Source organism: Xenopus laevis, chromosome 4L (genome assembly GCF_017654675.1).
Source record: "Xenopus laevis strain J_2021 chromosome 4L, Xenopus_laevis_v10.1, whole genome shotgun sequence".
Taxonomy (NCBI): Eukaryota; Metazoa; Chordata; class Amphibia; order Anura; family Pipidae; genus Xenopus; species Xenopus laevis.
Window position 1 is genome coordinate 69,601,193 of NC_054377.1, and position 19,207 is coordinate 69,620,399.

Genomic DNA, 19,207 nt, shown 5'->3' on the forward strand with positions numbered 1-19,207 from the left:
AGAAGTATGTGAGAGTGGCGCATCACTACATGCCAGTACGTGTCTATTGCTAACACCTTCAGCACACAGGCAGCAGTATAGACTAAGTGGCAGATCATTTCACTAATGTGCCTGGTTATGCCAGGGCCAGAACTAGGGGTAGGCAGAAAAGGCACCTGTCTAGGGTGCAATGAAAGGGGTGCGATGGGCAGGTACCTGTCCTCTGCATACCCCTAGTCCATGTTCACTGCTATCCCACCCTGCCGGCTCTTTCTCCTCCCCTTCGGCGATTTCCCCTCCCTCTCCATTCCCCTCTTGCACTCCCTCTCTGCTGCATTCCCCTCCATCTCACCTCTGGCGCTTTCCCATGCCTTCCCCTCTGGTGTTTTGCGCATGTATGTGCGCACTGCGTTCTGGTGCGCACACAAAGGGAGCGGGCGCGCGAGCATGGAGGGGAGCCTAGGGCGCCCGGTCGGATTGGCCTGGCACTGGGCTACGCGATTCCTTGTTTAAATTAATTAAATAATGTTAATGGGTCAAAGAATGTCGGGCTGAATGGTCGGCCCCCACACATTTTCACCTCAGCAAATCTGGCCCTCGTTGTAAAAAGTTTGGACACCCCTGCTCTAAGTCTTAGGCCTGATCTACTGTACATGACAGACTTTGGTTTGATTGATTTAGGTCAGGGGTGTCCAAACTTTTGGCTCACCGGGCCACATTGGAAAAAGAAAAATTGTCTGGGGCCACACATGAAATACACAAACACGTTTGATTTGTAAAAGTAAAGAAAATACACAGAAAAGAACAACAATGCCAGTTGGATAACCAGATGGAGCTATACACTGGAATATGGGACACCTGGATAATAAATAGACGTATTATTATATTATTATAACTAACTGGGCAATGGGCAGGGTCCTCCTATTTCCTCGGGAACCAAGCGTTTCAAGCTGGGCCGCATTCATATGCATCCTGGGCAGTTTGGACACCCCTGATTTAGGTATTCCACAGAATAGGCAATAAAGATTTTGTGGCATGATACAAAATCTCATCCTACATGCTGTAGTGAGCTTTTCAAATTGCTTGTATAGTTCAGTCCCCTTGTGTGCATGGGAATTGGGGTTTATGGATGGATAAACTGGGGTTTAATTAACCTAACCATTAAAAGCACAAAAAAAAGAGAAAAGCCGATGATTCTTACAGTAAAAGTTTTATTAATACTGGATCGTCACAGTGCGGAGTTACCAAACAGCGCTATAATGCGCAAGAAAGGAAAGATGAATATCAAAAGAAGGACTTAAAAAAAACGAGTGAGTGAGTGAGGAGATTTAAGAGGGGTGCAACTCAAATAATTTAAAAATAAAATAGAAAAACAGTTAACAGCAAGAGCAGAATAATTAAGCACAGCTGAAAGACACATTAAGACAATTTTCCATTTATGGTACTCGATGTTTATTATTTATTTTATTTTTTTTATAACATCTGTACAAAATGAAGTTAAGACATGTGGAAAAGAGCAGATGACTTGTTCTGCCCAGTGTGAAATAGGTTAAAGTAACAGGGGTGTGACTGACACGCTTACATATGTAAACACACATATCCAGTGTAAGAGGTCTTCTCTGTACAATGACAACAGTGCCTTGTGTTATAGATACATTTAATTTGACACAAACACACCCTCTCAACATCAGGGCTGTTGGAAAAGGAGACACATGGAGATGAGCAGTGGGAGATAGAAAGGAAATGTGCCGAGAGGATACAGTAAGAGGGTGAAGGCGGAAAGCATATTGTGCTTGAGTTTTCTGTTTCTTGGTATCCTACTACTTTGGGTTATCAAAGAAGAGGATCTAGAACACCCAGTCAACCAAGTCCATAGCAATAGGCACCAAAAATGCATGTTACGCTCATTCTGCAGAGATCAACACACCTGGCACATCACACAGAACTACGCCTACAATAGGTATAATAAAAGATAACGGTCTCCATGATTTCAAGGCAGCAACCTTGGCTTGAGATAGTTTGTCCTGCAAACCAGCGTACAACTTCTAAAGCACCAACCAAACTCTCTCTAAAACCTATGTGAAACCTTAATCGAAAGCATGCAGTATAGGCCAACCCCCACAAGCCTGCACTTTTAGCAATGAATGTAATACTCATTTTTTAATAGCAGTTTTACTACAGAATTTCTTAGTGTTTGTGCTTCACAACCTTCCCAACATTCTCTGGTTTAACTTTTCCCTTTTTCCAATTCTATAAAGTATAGAAGGTGGTCGGGTGACACAGACGGTGCTTTGTTATACACATTTATTTAACCAGTATTTTTATCACACAAGCTGGGCCTAATAAGCAAGTGTCCAGGTTTTAATATAGATTCTCCACTTACAATATGGCAATTATCATATCTAAATGCAGTTGGAAAACTTAGATTTACACTTTTGACACATTTTGGAAAGCCCTAAGCTAAGACCATTATATAACTACTCTTTACCTAAATGAAGCTGATGGGTTCTAATAATTGCTCCCTCTAGGCCTCTTTTGCCCACCATTTCCAAGGCTATTTACAACTAGGTGCATAACGTACAAACGTACAGGTTTACTCACCCATGCAGGGCATCAGTTCACATGTTCTCTGTTGGTTTTATTTCCCGCCTTTGCATATATATGTTCAGTGGGTAAAACTATCGGGATAAGATCTCTGCAATGATAATAAGGTGCCCTGATAGGTACAAAACACAGGTAAAATAACACCTGGTAGGGATGTGAGTTACCAGATTTAGAACAAAAAAATAACTAGTAGGGAGAAATGTAGCATGAGCTAAAAATACACAATGCATTCCTATGTATGCTATTGGCTGGCACATATTATATTTAAAAATGAGCTGCTAAGGTCTTGCTTGTCAGGTAATCTCCTGTCTAACTCTGCTACTGCAGTTATTTTGACAATAAACATCCATTAAATATAAAAATATTGTCCCAAATTCACTCACAGATTCCAGGTAAATATCTTCTACCAAAGGCCTTTCCAAAAACCTACAGAAGATCACTCTTTTCTTTCAAAGGGTTTGTCAGACCCATTTCTACAAAAGTCTTACTATGTAACCTTTACTTAGTCCTTTAAACATACTGAAGTCAGTTCCACAAAACAAACTTGAATAGCGTCAACTTCAAAGAAGTATCAGAACCATTCCCTGTGTCCCTTAACTTATCTGTAAAACTCCAACTAACGTAATTCTAGCCTCACCGCATAAATCTTTTCAGCACGTAACTCATTCTCTCTCGACTTTAAACAGTTACATACATGCACACAACTGAAAATGTACCTTAAACACATTTGGGGGGGGGGGCAAGCTTCTCAATATTATGTTAAAAAATAAACATTTAATATATTTAGAATTGTTAACTAAGTGCTATGCAATGTGTTGCTGGACAAAATACCTTCTGAAACGATGGTGTTACCGTGTTACAACCTGTGCAAAGATTCTTACAGAGGGCCTTATTACTATCAGTCTTTCTGGCAGGAGGATCTGCATTAGCTTTGTGCACAATAAGAGGCCAGGTGAGGAATGATAATGCTAATTATTCTTTATGATAATGATCATCATTCCTTGTATGATTGTTGCAACATACTCCATTGTTGTGAATGAGCATATCATCATCATCACAGGTTGACATTAATTCCAAACAAACATAGGTAGCAATAATTTTACACACTTTATATTATTTTTGACATACTATGTTAAAATACATCTAGAAGCCATTTGAAGTGATTACAAGTGTATCCCACAATGATAAACAAGTGTGATGTGAGAGAAATGCTCATGTTGTTCAGTTTCATGTCCAATCACACTGCGCCTTCCCAACCCAAGTTCAAAAAACTCTAGAGTTAATTATATAGCATAATACATAACTGTTGTTATTTAATAAAGGATTACATGTAACTTTCCCAAGCAAAGTATATCTGCCTGCATTTTTGGGGAGTTACAACTGTAACCTACTCTGCCAGAAATTCTATTTTTCACAGCTGGAATTACACAGGTTGCCCGCTCTTATTCTTATCTATTGGTATCTTAATGTTAGCTTCCTTACATTAGAACTCTATGCACATTCAGATAAGGAAATGTGCCCATCTTCATATAAACTACAATTAGGGGTCAAAAAACCAACTCAGTATAACATTATAACCTCTGTATCTCAGGTGAATAATCACAACAAATATATTTTTGCGTAGGACTATAAAAAGTTATTCACTACACAGTCACAATTTTCATGGTGCCCCCTTTATACACAGCCCAACGAGAACATTTACAGTAGAAGAATCCTTTGCTCACAATTATGAGGCAAAAAGGAACTCTGATCTAGTAACCTTTACCAACCAATCAGATATTTGCTTTCATCATTCCTACAGCAGTTCATTCAAAAGGTAATTGCTCATTGGTTGCTTTGGTTTACGGGACTGGGATATGGTTTCCCGTGCAACTAAGTAACATGTTATATTATGATGTTCACACTAATGTAATGTGAACTTGTGCTAATGCCTGCGTTAACTAATTACTCTTCCGTCTCTCTACACAGTTGAACCACTTCATTCCCCCTGCTATTGCTGAACTACAACTTCTAAGATATAAAAATAGTTCAGCAACTGCTGCAGGGCTGAGATGGGGCATCCATGTGTTTTTAAAGAATCCAAAAACATACCTTGGCAAGAATAGCCCAAAAAATGCATCACATGCTGATATGGAGTATTGAAAGCCATACTGCAAGTATCAGCATCTAGTGATTTCTTTACTGTATCACCAATTAATAAACCAGTTAATATCTGGAAATATTTGCCATTGCTGTAAAACAGCTTCATTTTCTAAAATAAAAGCTCAGTTTTCAGCATACCCTCCCAGCACATTGCATAAGACATCATTTATTTTGTTGTAACAGAAGTATTTGTTATAACTATCTAGCTCTGCTACTGCTGGAATAGCAAAATACAATGCAATTATCCACCTGGCCAGCAGGTGATGCTTTAAGAACATAGCTACACAGCTCTGCGCAGTTTTCTGTGACCAATAACATCTGCATGCCACTGCCTTTGGCTCAGCCAGCAGTAAAGCAAACATATTCTCCTTGCGTAGAACTCCCCAATTCACAGGTATAAATTTTGGGGAGGTGAAAATTCATCTAATAGTTCCTGTACTTAATAATATTACCAACCAGTCAATAAATGTCTCTGCCAGACTGATTACTCATCCTTTTTTTATAGGGTGAACATCTCAGTATTAATAAAGATAAAGACAGCAGAGTTGTGTTAGTACTTTTTTTTTTTTTTTTTTTTAAACAAGCTTCTTCCTATATATCATGTAATACTCTTTTTTATTTTGTTACGTCTATTCTCTGAATGATATCAATTTGATATCTGACTAAACATTTAGCTGATGGAATTCCTAACAATACTTCTTTACATGTGATGTAGAGTAGAGTCCATAAATGAATAGATCAGAAATTTGTGAGTAGAACACTTTGGAATATCCAAGTGAATACACATTTGTCCCTAAATTTATACTATATGAGAAATCAACCAAAATATACTGGGTGGGTTGATAATGTGTTAGACACCCCCAGTAAATATAATCACTTACCTTAGACTCTGGGCCAGCAATCCTGTTTGCCATAAAGTGCACCAGCCCTAGCCCTGGGTACTATGCTTGTGAACCGTGTTGCCGTCTCTTCCAATGTCCCAGGGATCATTTGCACGTTCCTGAACAGAGTGAAGTTCAGATTTCTACACTACTGTGCATGCCGAGTGTCCTACACAACAAAGTGAATTGCAATGAGATTGGAAGAGATGATGGCACAGTTCTCAAAGACTAGCAACCCAAGTCGACACACAGCAAGGAGCACCGGCCGGGGTCTAAAATAAGTGATTATATTTACTAGGGGGAGCCTAACACATTGGCACCCCTAGTTAATTTCAGTTGATTTGTCCTTTAAAGTATAGCACTCCAGCAGAGAGACTGCACTGAGCATACTGACTCCACATCATGAAGGGGAGATATTGGAGGATCAGATATGTTGGAGTAGCAATGCAAGGATCAAATCATGGATTTTTAAAAAGGTCTTACTGTTTAAATGCAAAAAAACAGATAAAGTTTTAAAAAAAATTACTGGCACACAAGACATGCCAGTTTTTTTTGATTTGTTCTTTAGGAAACATGTAGCCTTATTAGTGCATCAAGCCTCAGAACCTAGACAAGGACAGGGTGTCTAAACGGTCAATAGTTCTATATGTGTATGTGTGTAAAGGTGAATCATGAGATAAGGCAAGACGCATTAATACACTATTCTGATACATATATAAATATACAGGTTAAGGCTTGCTCACTCTTAAAATCAGAAACCTGATTTTAGGGACCTTGCTAAAAAGTATAAAAACAGGTTTCTAAACTTCATATAAGTAAACCGAATGTTCTGAGCAGCTGGGGGAAACACTTTAGCTATGCACATCTCACTTCCTGATCACGAGCCATGCACAAGAAAATTATTTCTACCAGTTGCTGTAGAAAAGCAAAATATGAGCCTTCCTATATCTTTTTTCTCTAGTAATAAGGTTGGCATAAATTTTTACTGGTTGTAAGATTTTCGATACAGCCCCTTATTGCATTAGTACTGTGTAGGATTTCCACCCATCATGTGCAAATGAGGTGACCTATGATGGGATCACCAGTGGGTTTAGTAGACTTTGTTGCATTCTGCCAACAGTGGTAAAAGCACAGGTGAGGCATCAGTGTGGCACAGAGTGAAGGGGAGTAGGAAGGGAGGAAAAATATTCTAGTAGTAGAAAATATATAGGAATAATTAGGGCTTGCTTTCAAGAAGTCACAATAATGAGGAGGGGGCCTCTCATGATTAAATGCAGGATTTAACTAGTTATTATTACTCTTTTTTCTCCTCCATTTATTGGAGGCATTTATTAAACTGTAATACACCCACTGCCTAAAAATTATGCACAAGTTGCAGCTAAAAATTTTATTTAACCCATCAGCAATATAAGGAATCGTCAATAACTTCTATTTGGCAACTACAGCCATTGGTTGTCTCACCTCACACTTCCCAGTAGGAGGCAACGTATAGCGATAGAGCTTCATGGCACCATTCCTTTACACTACAACTCTATAATTGACATCTTGCAAGCCACACACTTTGGGGTATTTTCAAAAAAAGATTTTCACAGAACCATGTGATGAAAATATCTGAGAAACTACAGAATCTGTACTGTACTACAGTATTATATTCCTAGGGGCATTTAATAAATCACAGTTTGGTGATGTTACAAGTGTCAATGTTAACTATATTGGTTGTTGATACACAAAAGTCATGAATAACCTGAGATCTTCACAAAAGGTGCTTAGTGGTGTCATCGGTTATAACGGCTACTTGGTCTCCTGACTCAATGGAACATGTGTATTATAAGAAATACTGTTCCTCCTCCAGTAAAATATTGGAGAGAACCTTGGCATTCTATGATTTAGCCTGTGGCATTGTGCCTGTATATGGACCTGGAACTCCACAGTGAATGGTGAAAATCCTTCTGTTTTACAGTAGCCAGTACTTATTCCCCATATACAACATAAGTCTAGGTACAAAGAAGATTTCTGATTGATATACCATATTCAAGTATTTCATTTCCATATGGTATCAATCAGATTTTGTTAAACATTCTGATTCTTCATAAATCAGACATGAGAAGCTGAAGGCCACATGACCATCGCTGCTATATTTTTAAATAGGCAGCTTGCACTTATATTAGGGGATGAATATCTAACTGGAATTTAACAGTATAGTTCCCAGTAACATCCACAACCTGGCAGGTACACAAGTTCTATACAAACAGGGGCAGAGTTTGCCATAGCCCATTGCAAACATATCAAATCTAGCTGAATGATAACGGTAAAAAAATATCAGGACATTTGAAATCATGTATTCCACATGGAAATAACTGGGTGCTTTCTTATATTCTACCACTATCCTTTGTATAGAAGTATCATTCACATCTATTCTTTTTTCTACTTTAATATAATTGGTTGGTTGCTGGACCTGCGGAAACCTTGGCTCTTTTACTATGAAACCCTTAGCTTCCTGGAATAACTGCTAACTGGAATAACTGCTTTTGAATCCCTGCATTAAGGCTTTACCATTTTAAGAAGAACATTAAGCAGTATTAATTTTCCAAAACATCCTTATAAAGGGAATATTGAGTAACCAATATTAACCATTATGAAAGACATACACAATTTGCATGTCAGTGTTAAAAAGAAGATGCTCCACTCAATTCTAATGGAATAAACAGTATATGAATAGTGTCTCTTCCTGCTTTCCTGGCTTTTCCTCCACAATGTTAGTGTGTAGGAAAAGAGCTCTGTAAAAGCAAGTCAGGATTAAAAAGCAAGTGCTGCTCATTTTAGCTACTCTGTTTGAATAATGTATACTGTCCTAAATAAATAGCCAAAAGATATTCCATAATTTATAACTATTCTGATGTGATTAGAGGAGGGTAGAGGTATTTAAAAACGTTCCTTATATAGAATAACTTTGCCATTCAAATGTGTTATATTCAGCCGACTGTAGCTTTTCTTCACATTTCGAGGGTCAATTTTTTTTCAAAATTTAAACAGAATAATATTTGTACTGGGTTACCGGTATGCTTCTCTTGTTCTATCTCTCTTTTCAGATGTGCCTGCTTCATGCCTTTCCTGTGGCTTCCCTGTACCCTACTGGACATGTGATCACCAGGACACCCATGATGCACTTCCTCACTTCCTTTTCCTGATTCACATTCTTGCCCAAACTGGTGTCCGTGATTTATAGCTCCTGCAAGACTCTTAGATTTGTTGACTGACTCTGCTCCTTTGCTGCCTTCTCTGACCTTTGGATTGTGCACAGACTCTGCTCCTTTGCTGCCTGTCCTGACTATTGGTCTAGGCCTGTTCTCTGCCACATAAATCTTGGGCCCCTAACAGCAGTGACAATCAGTGCCCATGGGCCCTCCTATTTCAGGCTGGATGGCAGACAAACATTAAGTAGCTTCATTCTTGAGTTCTGGTATATTACAATGGGCATTTTACTACCTCTAACCTTTTGGAAAACACCACGTTCAGTTTTTAAATCTTATGTTCAATCAAATTTTATGTGCACTTAAAATGGCAAAGGCCAGCAGATCGAAAACACTTCAGCCTAGGTAGATGGTAGAGAATATAAATTAAAAAGGCTATTATTGGATAAAACAATATTTATATGCTTAGGCTTAAAGGGGTTTATTGAAGTTGTACCTGTTCATACCTATTAATATATGTGTTATACCTATGAAAACAGGCAACAAAAGGAAAATTATCTTGCTTTCCTCTAACAAAACTAGCCAATGTCCAGTGCAGCCAAATAATGGAGATCTCAGGAAAAACATGTCCTAGAGTCCTGCTGTACTTAAGTGCAGCAATTATGTAGTGTGGGAATTTGCAGACAGTAACATATCCCTTACAGTCTATTTACTTTAAAATGCCATAGCCTCCCATTTACTACAGTAAGTAGAACACTGGAAAACACCACCTTATCGAAGCCAATAGACTATAAGGTAAATATGGCAAACTAGGAATGGATTAAATGCTCGCCGGTTAGTTACCAATCAAAAGACTTCTACTGCTGGTCTAAGCAACACTTGGTTTATAGGTGTGCAGACCCCTTCATCACAGTATTTGTCATTATGATCGTTCCTTCCCCCCTCAGAGCACCAATCCTAATAACTACCCCACCAAACCAAATCACAAAATGCGGGGAGCTGAACGGTCATTGGTGAGGGTCCGGCGTAACCGTACCCCTCTACGAATGGATGCCAGCATGTCACCTGCTGGAGGTTCTGATGCAGCCCCCCCACTTGCTGGAGCAGGGCTCTGACTCTTATCTTGTGCTGATGGGAATGGAAACTGACCATCACCAAGAGCATGTGCCCCAGCTACTAGCTCACCAATTTTTTCTACCAGGCTGTGTCGATTGGCAGCCAAGAGCCCACCTCCCATTTCTTCCTCCTCTCCGCCCCCTCCTCCATAAACAGACATTTCCCCTGTGCCACCCCAGGCTGCATTGGGGAGACTGAGCCTTTTTGGCGATGATTTGGCATAGTCAAGGGGATTACCATCATCCCCACCCAAGTAAAAGACACACTCTTCACTTCCCACACGTGAACGTCCTCCAAGCCCCCCTCCAGGAGAGTCTGGCACTGTGGGGGTTCTCACTGGCACAATTGGAGGGCGGCATGGAATAGGTCCAGCATTAGACAAGGTGCGTCTGACAGTGGGCTTTGTCGAAGGAGTACGTCTAATGGTTGCCACTCCGGGAGTAGAAGCTGCTTGTGGTGGTGGTGGTGCAGACCCAGAAGGAGGGGTGGCACTGGGCAGACCTGCTGTAGAGGCTGGGCGCTTGGTCTGAAGCATACGTCGGTAGTTCTGAGCCAGGCTGCTACTCCGCGGGACAGTGGATGATCTGTCAAAGTCACCAGATCCGTCTGCATCAGCATCCCCATTTACTGAGTAACAGTCATAGTCAGAACCTATATCAGAAGAAATCAGAAGTACAATAATTATATAAGTATTTTGATATTCAATAACTATAAACCAGGGATCTTAAAAATTCCCTGTATTGTCAGAGGTTCTGGGAATTGTTTAACAGCAGACAGAGAACCAGATACTGGACATTAATTTCTCCAGGATTGGTAAGTCAAATGCCAAAGGATTTACAGATCAAGGATCTATAATTTCAGATAACCTGACAGTAAAAAGCTATGTAGTAGGGACAGCAAATCAAACATTAGGTTGCAGGGGAAGATATAATGGTTAAATTTAGATATAGCAAATGAATTAACAGATTTCAGGAAGAATTTTCTGGAAGTAGAAGATGGCTGGAAACAGAGGATACAACGCTGGAAGGAAAAACACTGAATTGTATCCAAAGGAAACATTTCTGTCTAAAAAATCAATGAAATTGCCTTCTGGTAGACATTATGGTAAATAATTTAATTAAATGAATTCAAATATTTATAGTATAAAGCAATTTTAAGGGATTAAACCCAGATTTAAGAATTTAAGCAGCAAAATAGAATAGGTCTTTGATCAAAATGTGTTTTTATATCAATACAGGAGGATATAATTTTTCATTTTTTATTATATCTTACTGAATTAAAAAAATGAATTAACAGATTCAGTATATTTTTTCTGTAGCTTTTTAACCTTATCTGGCCTGGTACAGAACAATGGTACCTTGTGATGGGATAGTGTCCTCTGAGCAGGAAGGGGTGGTGGTTTGGGTGCTGTAGCCACTAGAGTATTGTAAGGAATCGCGACTACTCTTCTGATGCTCTAGGCTCAAACCACGAGTCAAAACCATTGCTAGGTCACTGGCTGCTGGGGACACTTCTTCTCCATGCTGTTAAAACAAAACCTTGCATTAAAACAAGAGGCAAAATCAAAGTTTAACCTTGCTCCCTGCTGTGTTAATTTATTGCGTGACTGCATAATATATATTATTGCAAGAGGCTGTCTGTCTGCATGTATAACTGTAGACAGAACTAATTTTTCAACTAATAATAAAGGGAAACTCAGTGAGAATGGGAAAATAAGAGTAGCATTTCATGCATTTCTATACTATTCAGTGCTATATTCAGTGCTATATTTAGTTTTGTTGCTGCCCCAGGACCCAGACCTTTGTAAAGCCCTTCATGGAAGAGAGGGAAACCCACACCTTCTCTCTTAGCTCTGTTACTGGACTTAGATGCAAATGACCAGCATATATTTCTTTACATATAGGCACCTGAGGGCTGCCTCCCTAACCCTTCTGAGCTAGGAACAGGCCCTTGTGTGCCTGTATACAAATAAAGCCTCGTAGCTACTGTGGCCAGATTCCCTACTGAACAAGCACCCCATAAGCTATTGCTCTGAAAGGCTACAATTTGTTTGTCATTTATGACTTATATTAACGATCCGAGAGTCGGTGTATGGTGGCTTCTTAAAGTAAAATACAAGCATGTGATACAGGCTAACTGGCCCCTTGGCACTATTTTGTACAAACAATACAATAAACTGATGTGAAAAGACATCAAGGCAAATTCTTATGTTTCCAAAAGTACACTGTATGCAATGTCACCACAAAATCTACTCGGTGTGCACAGTAACACACGGACTGCAGTCACACAAAGGCCAATAGGGGGTTGAATGAAAGGAATAATGCAGGTGAAGAAACCACTTTGCGTGACATCAGCCTTGGTGAACTTGGGAATGGGGTGTAATAAATATAGAAATAGGAGGTCAATTTTTAAAATAGGGCAAGGTAAAGAAGGCATATCAGAAGCAGAAAAATGAAAAATGCTTCAGGTCTGACTTTTTTGCAGCTTGAAAATATAGAGTAGGCAATGCCATTTATACTTACTTTTTTTCAACTTGACACTTGACTGGGTGAACTTGTTGGCCTCAAGACTCTGACTTGTCTTGGCTGTCTCTTAATAGGGCTATCCTTATCTAGGTCTGGCTAATTCTGTTTGCCCAAGCCCTGCCTTGCTTAGCTTATGTACTGTGTTTATGCCCTCTGTTTGCCAGCACCATCACATTTCTTACAATAGCAGTTTTCACCGAGTGGTAATTTTCTCTCTGACACATTATCAGTAATATTTACATCTGCAAACAGCTCATGTGCACTGTAAAGTTCTTGCAATCAAGAATTCAGGCATATACAACCAAACCATACTATGATAAAAAAAAAGTCTTGCTTGGACTGAGCAGCAAGTGTATTTTTTTTATATTTATATTTTTAATATTGGTGTGTAGGTGCTATCTCCCGTCATTTTGAACTGCTTTCTGGCAGGCTGTTGTTTCTTCTACTCAATGTAACTGAATGTGTCACAGTGGGACCTAGATGTTACTATTGAGTGCTGTTCTTAGATCTACCAGGCAGCTGTTATCTTGTGTTAGGGAGCCGCTATTTGGTTACCTTCCCATTGCTCTACTGATGGGCTGCTGGGTGGACTGGATAATATCACTCCAACTTGCAGTACAGCAGTAAGGAGTGAATGAAGTTTATCACAGCACAAGTCACATGACTGGGGGGCAGCTGGGAAACTGACATAATGTCCAGCTATTATGTCAGATTTCAAAATTAAATATAAAAAAAATCTGTTTGCTCTTTTGAGAAATGGATTTCAGTGCAGCATTCTACTGGAGCAGCACTATTAACTGATTCATTTTGGGAAAAAAACATTTTTTCCCATGACAGCATCCCTTTAAGCTGAGCACAGGTGAGGAGGTTAAGTTTAAAATTGGAGCAGACAGCTAGATCAGAGCTGGGACGCAGCAATAATATCTCTTCATTGGTGGTTAGACTGGAGGGTGTGTTTAGTAATCTGAGCTAAGAAGAACTGAGTATGCCCAGTAGCCATCAACCGAGTAAAATTCAAAGAGGAAGGGCTGAGTTGGTTAAAGGAAGAGAAGGAATCTTAGGCTAAGGCCACACTAGGCGATAGCGCCGCGATTTGACTCGCGGCGACTTTTCGCCGCGACTTTTAAGCCGCAATCGCTGGGGAAACTTTTGCGCTGGCGTCTATGGGGAATCGCGTAAAATCGCCAGCGTAAAAACACACGCGGCGATCTTTTCTCTACTGTCGCTCGAAATTGCCTCGCTAGGCGATTTCGAGCGACAATAGAAAAAAGATCGCAGCGTGTGTTTTTACGCTGGCGATTTTACGCGATTCCCCATAAACGCCAGCGCAAAAGTTTCCCCAGCGATTGCGGCTTAAAAGTCGCGGCGAAAAGTCGCCGCGAGTCAAATCGCGGCGCTATCGCCTAGTGTGGCCTTAGCCTTAAGTGATTACGTGGAAGCTACAGTCTAACTATTAACCTTTTAACAACCAGAGTGGCAGGTATTTAAAGATTTCAAATGAGCTGTTCACTGGTTAAATTATTTTGTGGGGGGTTTACATGTCCTTTATCTGCAGACCAAAATATTACTACAAAGCAACAACCATTAGCAACATTTTAGCATGAGTGTATATTAACATGCAAAGCAATTCCTGCAGGCAACTCTAATCAGTAGACTGCAAACTTCAATCCCTGCAGTGAGATGACAGTAAGTCCACTAATAATATGACAAATAGGGATGCAGATGGGCCCCAGTGTGGTATGTTGATAATTCAAGGGAAACAAAGCTTGACAGTCGCAAGATGAATATCCATGATCTGTATACCGAACATATCTACCGACTGTCAGTCAATATTATATGTCCTTTATAATCTGTTTTTCACTTTTTCACTCCAAAGGTTCCATCTCATTTTGAGGGTCAAGAGAAAATGCCTCTCTGCTGTATCCTAAAAAGAGCTGTGTCTAGGTTAGGCTAAACAGAACTAGAATGAGGAAACTGTAAACAATTTGACCAGGGCAATAGCCCCACATCTACAAGGTCCTTTATTTGGAACTTTCCCAACTATCCAGGCTTTCCAGTGAGCATAATTACATTTAGAGCTTCCCATTTAGCCTTCTCAGATATAAGCACTAAACACTTTCCTGGGACTTGCACAAAACCTTTCCCTAAACCTAATAAAAAGCTGCGTGATTTGCAACTGTTTTACACAAAGAAGGCAATTCCCTTTAATTGGAGATCAATAACCCCTCCAGCAAGCAATTAGTAGAAGAAAGCTACAAATGATTTGCTTACAGACTCTGCCCTAATAAATAATATATAGTAATTGCCCGTTATCCCTTGTTATCCTCTCTCCACATAATCCCAGCAAGTGAAAGACAATCATAGGGCCAATTTTTAAAGCAGTGTATTCTACTCCAAGAAATGGTGTAAAATAGTAAACTATTTTGCTATATATATATCACTTATTTACTCTGTGGCTATTGCCCTTACCCTTGTTAAAGGAATTGTTCAGTGTAAAACTAAAAACTGGGTAAATAGATAGGCTGTGCAAAAAGAAAAAAATGTTTCTAATGTAGTTGTAGTAGGCAAAAATGTAATGTATAAAGGCTGAGCTGAATGCTGAGGATCAATTACAAACTCACTGAACAGAAATGTCCCATGTGGCCCTCCTTCAAGTCGCTGACTATCTCAGAGTTAGAGAGCTGCAAAGCAGGAAGTAGTGTTCTGACTATTATGTTAGACATCCAGTCACTCCAGCCTTTATACATTACATTTTTGGATAACTATATTAGAAACATTTTTTATTTTGCACAGCCTATTTACACAGTTTTTATTTTCACACTGAGCTGTTCCTTTAAAACGTTGTGCTGCCTGATCACAAAAACTCATGCAAAGATCTAACTGACACTTTTATTCAGATACAGATGGCAAATCATTTTTGGAATGAAAAGAGATGTTAAAATGTGTTGCAGCACAGATCTTTGGTTTTCACATATATTTTTACATATCGGTATATTTTTACATAAAATAGCCGGTTCCTGAAAAAACAACTGACCATAGTGTGTGTAAATGTGATAACGACTTTAGATTGTAATGTAGTGTTTTATGCCCACCTTAGCAGCAATGACTGCAGGAGACATGCGGGGTCGATAAGGATCCTCCATGATCTGGTAGCCTGGGCCAAGTTCTGCCTCCCGCAGGTGTTCAACTCTATCCTTCCTGCGCTGAAGGGAAGTAGCAGGTGGCATTTCATAAGGACCAGAGCGCGACCAATCCTGGGACATACAAAGCTTAATCATAAAAAATGGCATATATGCATATGGGCAACAATGCTCGTTCTGTACTACTAAAGTAATTTAGATGTATGACAAATTAATTTCTGTTACAGAAACAAACCTCCTACTGAAAATGTCATACATCTTTAAAGTTCAAGCAAAATAGAAGCAGTAGCACACCTGGTCTCTCAGTATCCTCACCGGTGCTTGGGGTTTAAAGGAGGACGGCACCTCCAACAAATGCTCAATAAGACGAAACTCCAGCACACGAATGCTTAAGGGTTCATAACCCGTGTTTATTGTCAATGCCAAACAGGAAACAACGTTTCAGGGGCGTACCCCTTCTCACCTGACGAAGGGGTACGCCCCCGAAACGTTGTTTCCTGTTTGGCATTGACAATAAACACGGGTTATGAACCCTTAAGCATTCGTGTGCTGGAGTTTCGTCTTATTGATACATCTTTAAAGCACATTTTTGCCCCATACTTTTCTCATGAAGTCTTGGTGAAAGTGTTCTGAAAACTGCCGCAGTTTGGACTGGATGCTTCCCATAATTAATTCATTTCCTTGTTGTCACAGAGGCTTAAAAAAACAGTGGCCGATAAGGGGCAGAAAGGTCAATACATTTTTGTCCACAAGAAGTCAAGTTAACTAAATGGTATTATACCCCCACATCCTACTTAAAAAGATACTGACACCAAAAAAAGAACCTTTTTTATATCTATCATAACATTGTCTTTGAATGCTATTTATAATTTGGCCATAAAAATATTTGCCTGATGCTTTTACATTACCTTTTTACCTCCATGTTCATCTGTGAGGGAGCTGCCATATTTGTGCAACAGTAGTCTGTAAGCATTAGAAACTCTAACTGACACTCAGGTTTAGGAACTTCAAGTAACAATTACATTTATGTAACTTTTAATGTAGATTAGTATTTTGAAAAGAACATTTTTAGTGTCAGTATCACTTTAAGAATTGGATTTATAATGAAAATGCATTTTTTTCATTTAAGGGTTTCTTCCATCATGTCTTCTGTGCTGATATGTTGGATACCATAATAATTTATGGCCTAATTGTAGCAAGTTTTCTGGTAGTCTGTCAAAATCTTAATTCAAAAATTCCCCACACTTATTTTCAACACAAGATAATTTTTCTTACAATGACCATCTATTGGAAAGTATCACCCAAGACAAAAATGTTTTCCCACAAGAAAAAATGTGTCACGCATAATAGTAAATCTTAAATTCAGGGATGATGACAATCCTGCAGCCTATCAGAGTTATTTCTTAAAACATTCTTGCGGTTTATTGTTACATATAACATTAGATATAAAATTAGATATAATGTATAATTGATACAAGCAGATAAATACTTACAGAGGTGGGTGAGCTACACTCACTAACTGACTGGCAAGTCTCTGACGCTTCTGAAGATGCAGAACTAGAAGACTTCTGTTTTAAGGAAGAGAACACAAAAAGAAAAGTTTTCTTTATAACTAAATTGGACCTGGCCACTATAGTAACACCTTATATAACATTTTGAAACAAAATAAGTGTTTAAAGAACTAAATTCTCCATAATGTTCTGTACATCTCACATGTTAACTTCCCTTCAATATGCTGGGTTTACAAGCATTATAATATTGAGTCAAAATATTTGCAGTACTATAACTGGCTCTTCCGTGGAATTCACCATCCCACCCACCAATCCATAGGGGCAAATTCACTAACAGGCGAATTCGCCAATTTACTAAAAGAGTCCCTGGCGAAAATTTGCTAGCGAAGTAGATAGACTAGCGCAACTTCGCAGCCTAACGCCAGGTGAAGTTGCACTCTGGTGAAGGGGCGAAACTACGCAAATTTATTAAGTTGTTTTTTTTTCTCAACATTACCTCTTTCGCCACAGTTTATTTCACCAGGTCAGACCAGGCAAAGTGCAATAGAGTAAATAGGAGTTTGTAAAAAAAAAAAAGTTGAAAATTCTTCTAAGTCCCAAAAAACGCTGACGTTTTTTACTTTTTATAGGTTGATAGGCTGAAAAAGTTTGAAATTATTTTTTAGGGTACCCTCCTTCCCCCCTACTGTTGTTAACATATGGCACCTACTCTATACTGTGGGCACATGTGTAGGACATTAGAACACCTCTATATAATTTTATTAAGTTTCCCTGGGCTTGTGTAGTGTTATTTATTTGCTGCAGCATACAAGTCCATTCAAACTTCTATTTCGCGCTGTATGCAAATTTCCGACTGCTATCGTAACTTCGACCGCTGATCGTAAGTAGTGATGCGTATACACCTCTCGTCAAACCGCCCCCTTCTGGCAAAGTGACAGGTGCCCCACCCCCTTATGTTGATGAGTGAAGTCCAGTAACCCTCCCCTTCAGAGTGTGTTTTCCACCCCCTCCCTTTGTATTATTGCAGGACTGTTGACTTGTATGATAACAGTAAAGCAATGAGGCGTAAAATTTGCATTGACCATATATTACAAAATCAATATTTTTCTGCTAAAAAACCGGGATCATTTGGTGGAACTGAAAAATTTTACAAAGAAGTAAAGAAACTTTATATAAAAAGACTATATGCAACAGCATGGTTAAACAATCAAGATACATACATTCTGCATAAACCAGTACGGAAGAATTTTAAAAAAAACCATGGTGGTTGTTTCCGACATAGATGCGCAATGGCAAGCTGATCTTGTATCTATCATAGATTTTCAGAAATATAATGATGGTATCAAGTATATTTTGACGATTATAGATGTCTTGTCGAAGTACGCCTGGAGTGTGTGTCTCCGTAACAAATCGGCACAATCTGTGAGAAAAGCATTTGAACTGATATTCAAAGAAGATGGTTGAATACGACAAAAAATACAAACAGACCACGGTAAAGAGTTTCTAAATAAACCATTAAAACAACTTTTTGAAAAATACAAAATAAATAATTTTGTAACTAACAACAATGTTAAGGGATCAATTGTGGAACGTTTCAACTAGGGATGCAACAAATCCACTATTTTGGATTCGGCAGTTCCCCCGAATCCTTTGCGAAAGATTCGCCCGAATACAGAGCCGAGCTGGGAAGGGGATTTTTTTCTACTTCCATGTTTTCTGACAAAAAGTCACGCGATTTCACTCCCCACCATAATTTGCATATGCAAATTAGGATTCGGTTCGGCTGGGCTGAAAAAGGCTGAATCCTGGCTGAATCCCGAACCGAATCCTAGATTCGGTGCATCCCTAGTTTCAACAGAACATTTTCAAGTTGAAAATGTGGCGTTATTTTACATACTAAAATACATACCGCTATATTGAAATTTTACCAGATCTACTTTATAGTTACAATCATACTTATCATAACACAGTTTTCCTAAGCAGAAGAACATCAGAGCAGCCTCTATAAAAAGTTACCTTATAGCTGACCAGGGCTGCTTCAGACTCTGTATATCTGTGTGTGTGTATACAATAAAGTGTCCCACTGGCCCAATCTAATGCTGGGTAAGTGACTAACAG

The 19,207-nt window shown here is 39.2% G+C and overlaps 1 protein-coding gene across 3 annotated transcripts in view; it reads right to left on the reverse strand.

The window, feature by feature from the left end:
* Positions 1-1,173: 1,173 nt before the first annotated feature.
* mtss2.L (MTSS I-BAR domain containing 2 L homeolog) overlaps positions 1,174-19,207 on the reverse strand; it is a 77,052-nt gene continuing 59,018 nt past the window's right edge. For all 3 annotated transcript variants that reach the window (XM_018258084.2, XM_041590254.1, XM_018258083.2), the window contains 4 exons: positions 17,072-17,146; positions 15,531-15,692; positions 11,271-11,436; positions 1,174-10,564 (listed from right to left, as the gene is read on the reverse strand). In XM_018258084.2, the coding sequence (XP_018113573.1) occupies positions 9,780-10,564; positions 11,271-11,436; positions 15,531-15,692; positions 17,072-17,146 (1,188 nt within the window). In that variant the 3' untranslated portion in view covers positions 1,174-9,779. The remainder of the gene's footprint in view (positions 10,565-11,270; positions 11,437-15,530; positions 15,693-17,071; positions 17,147-19,207) is intronic.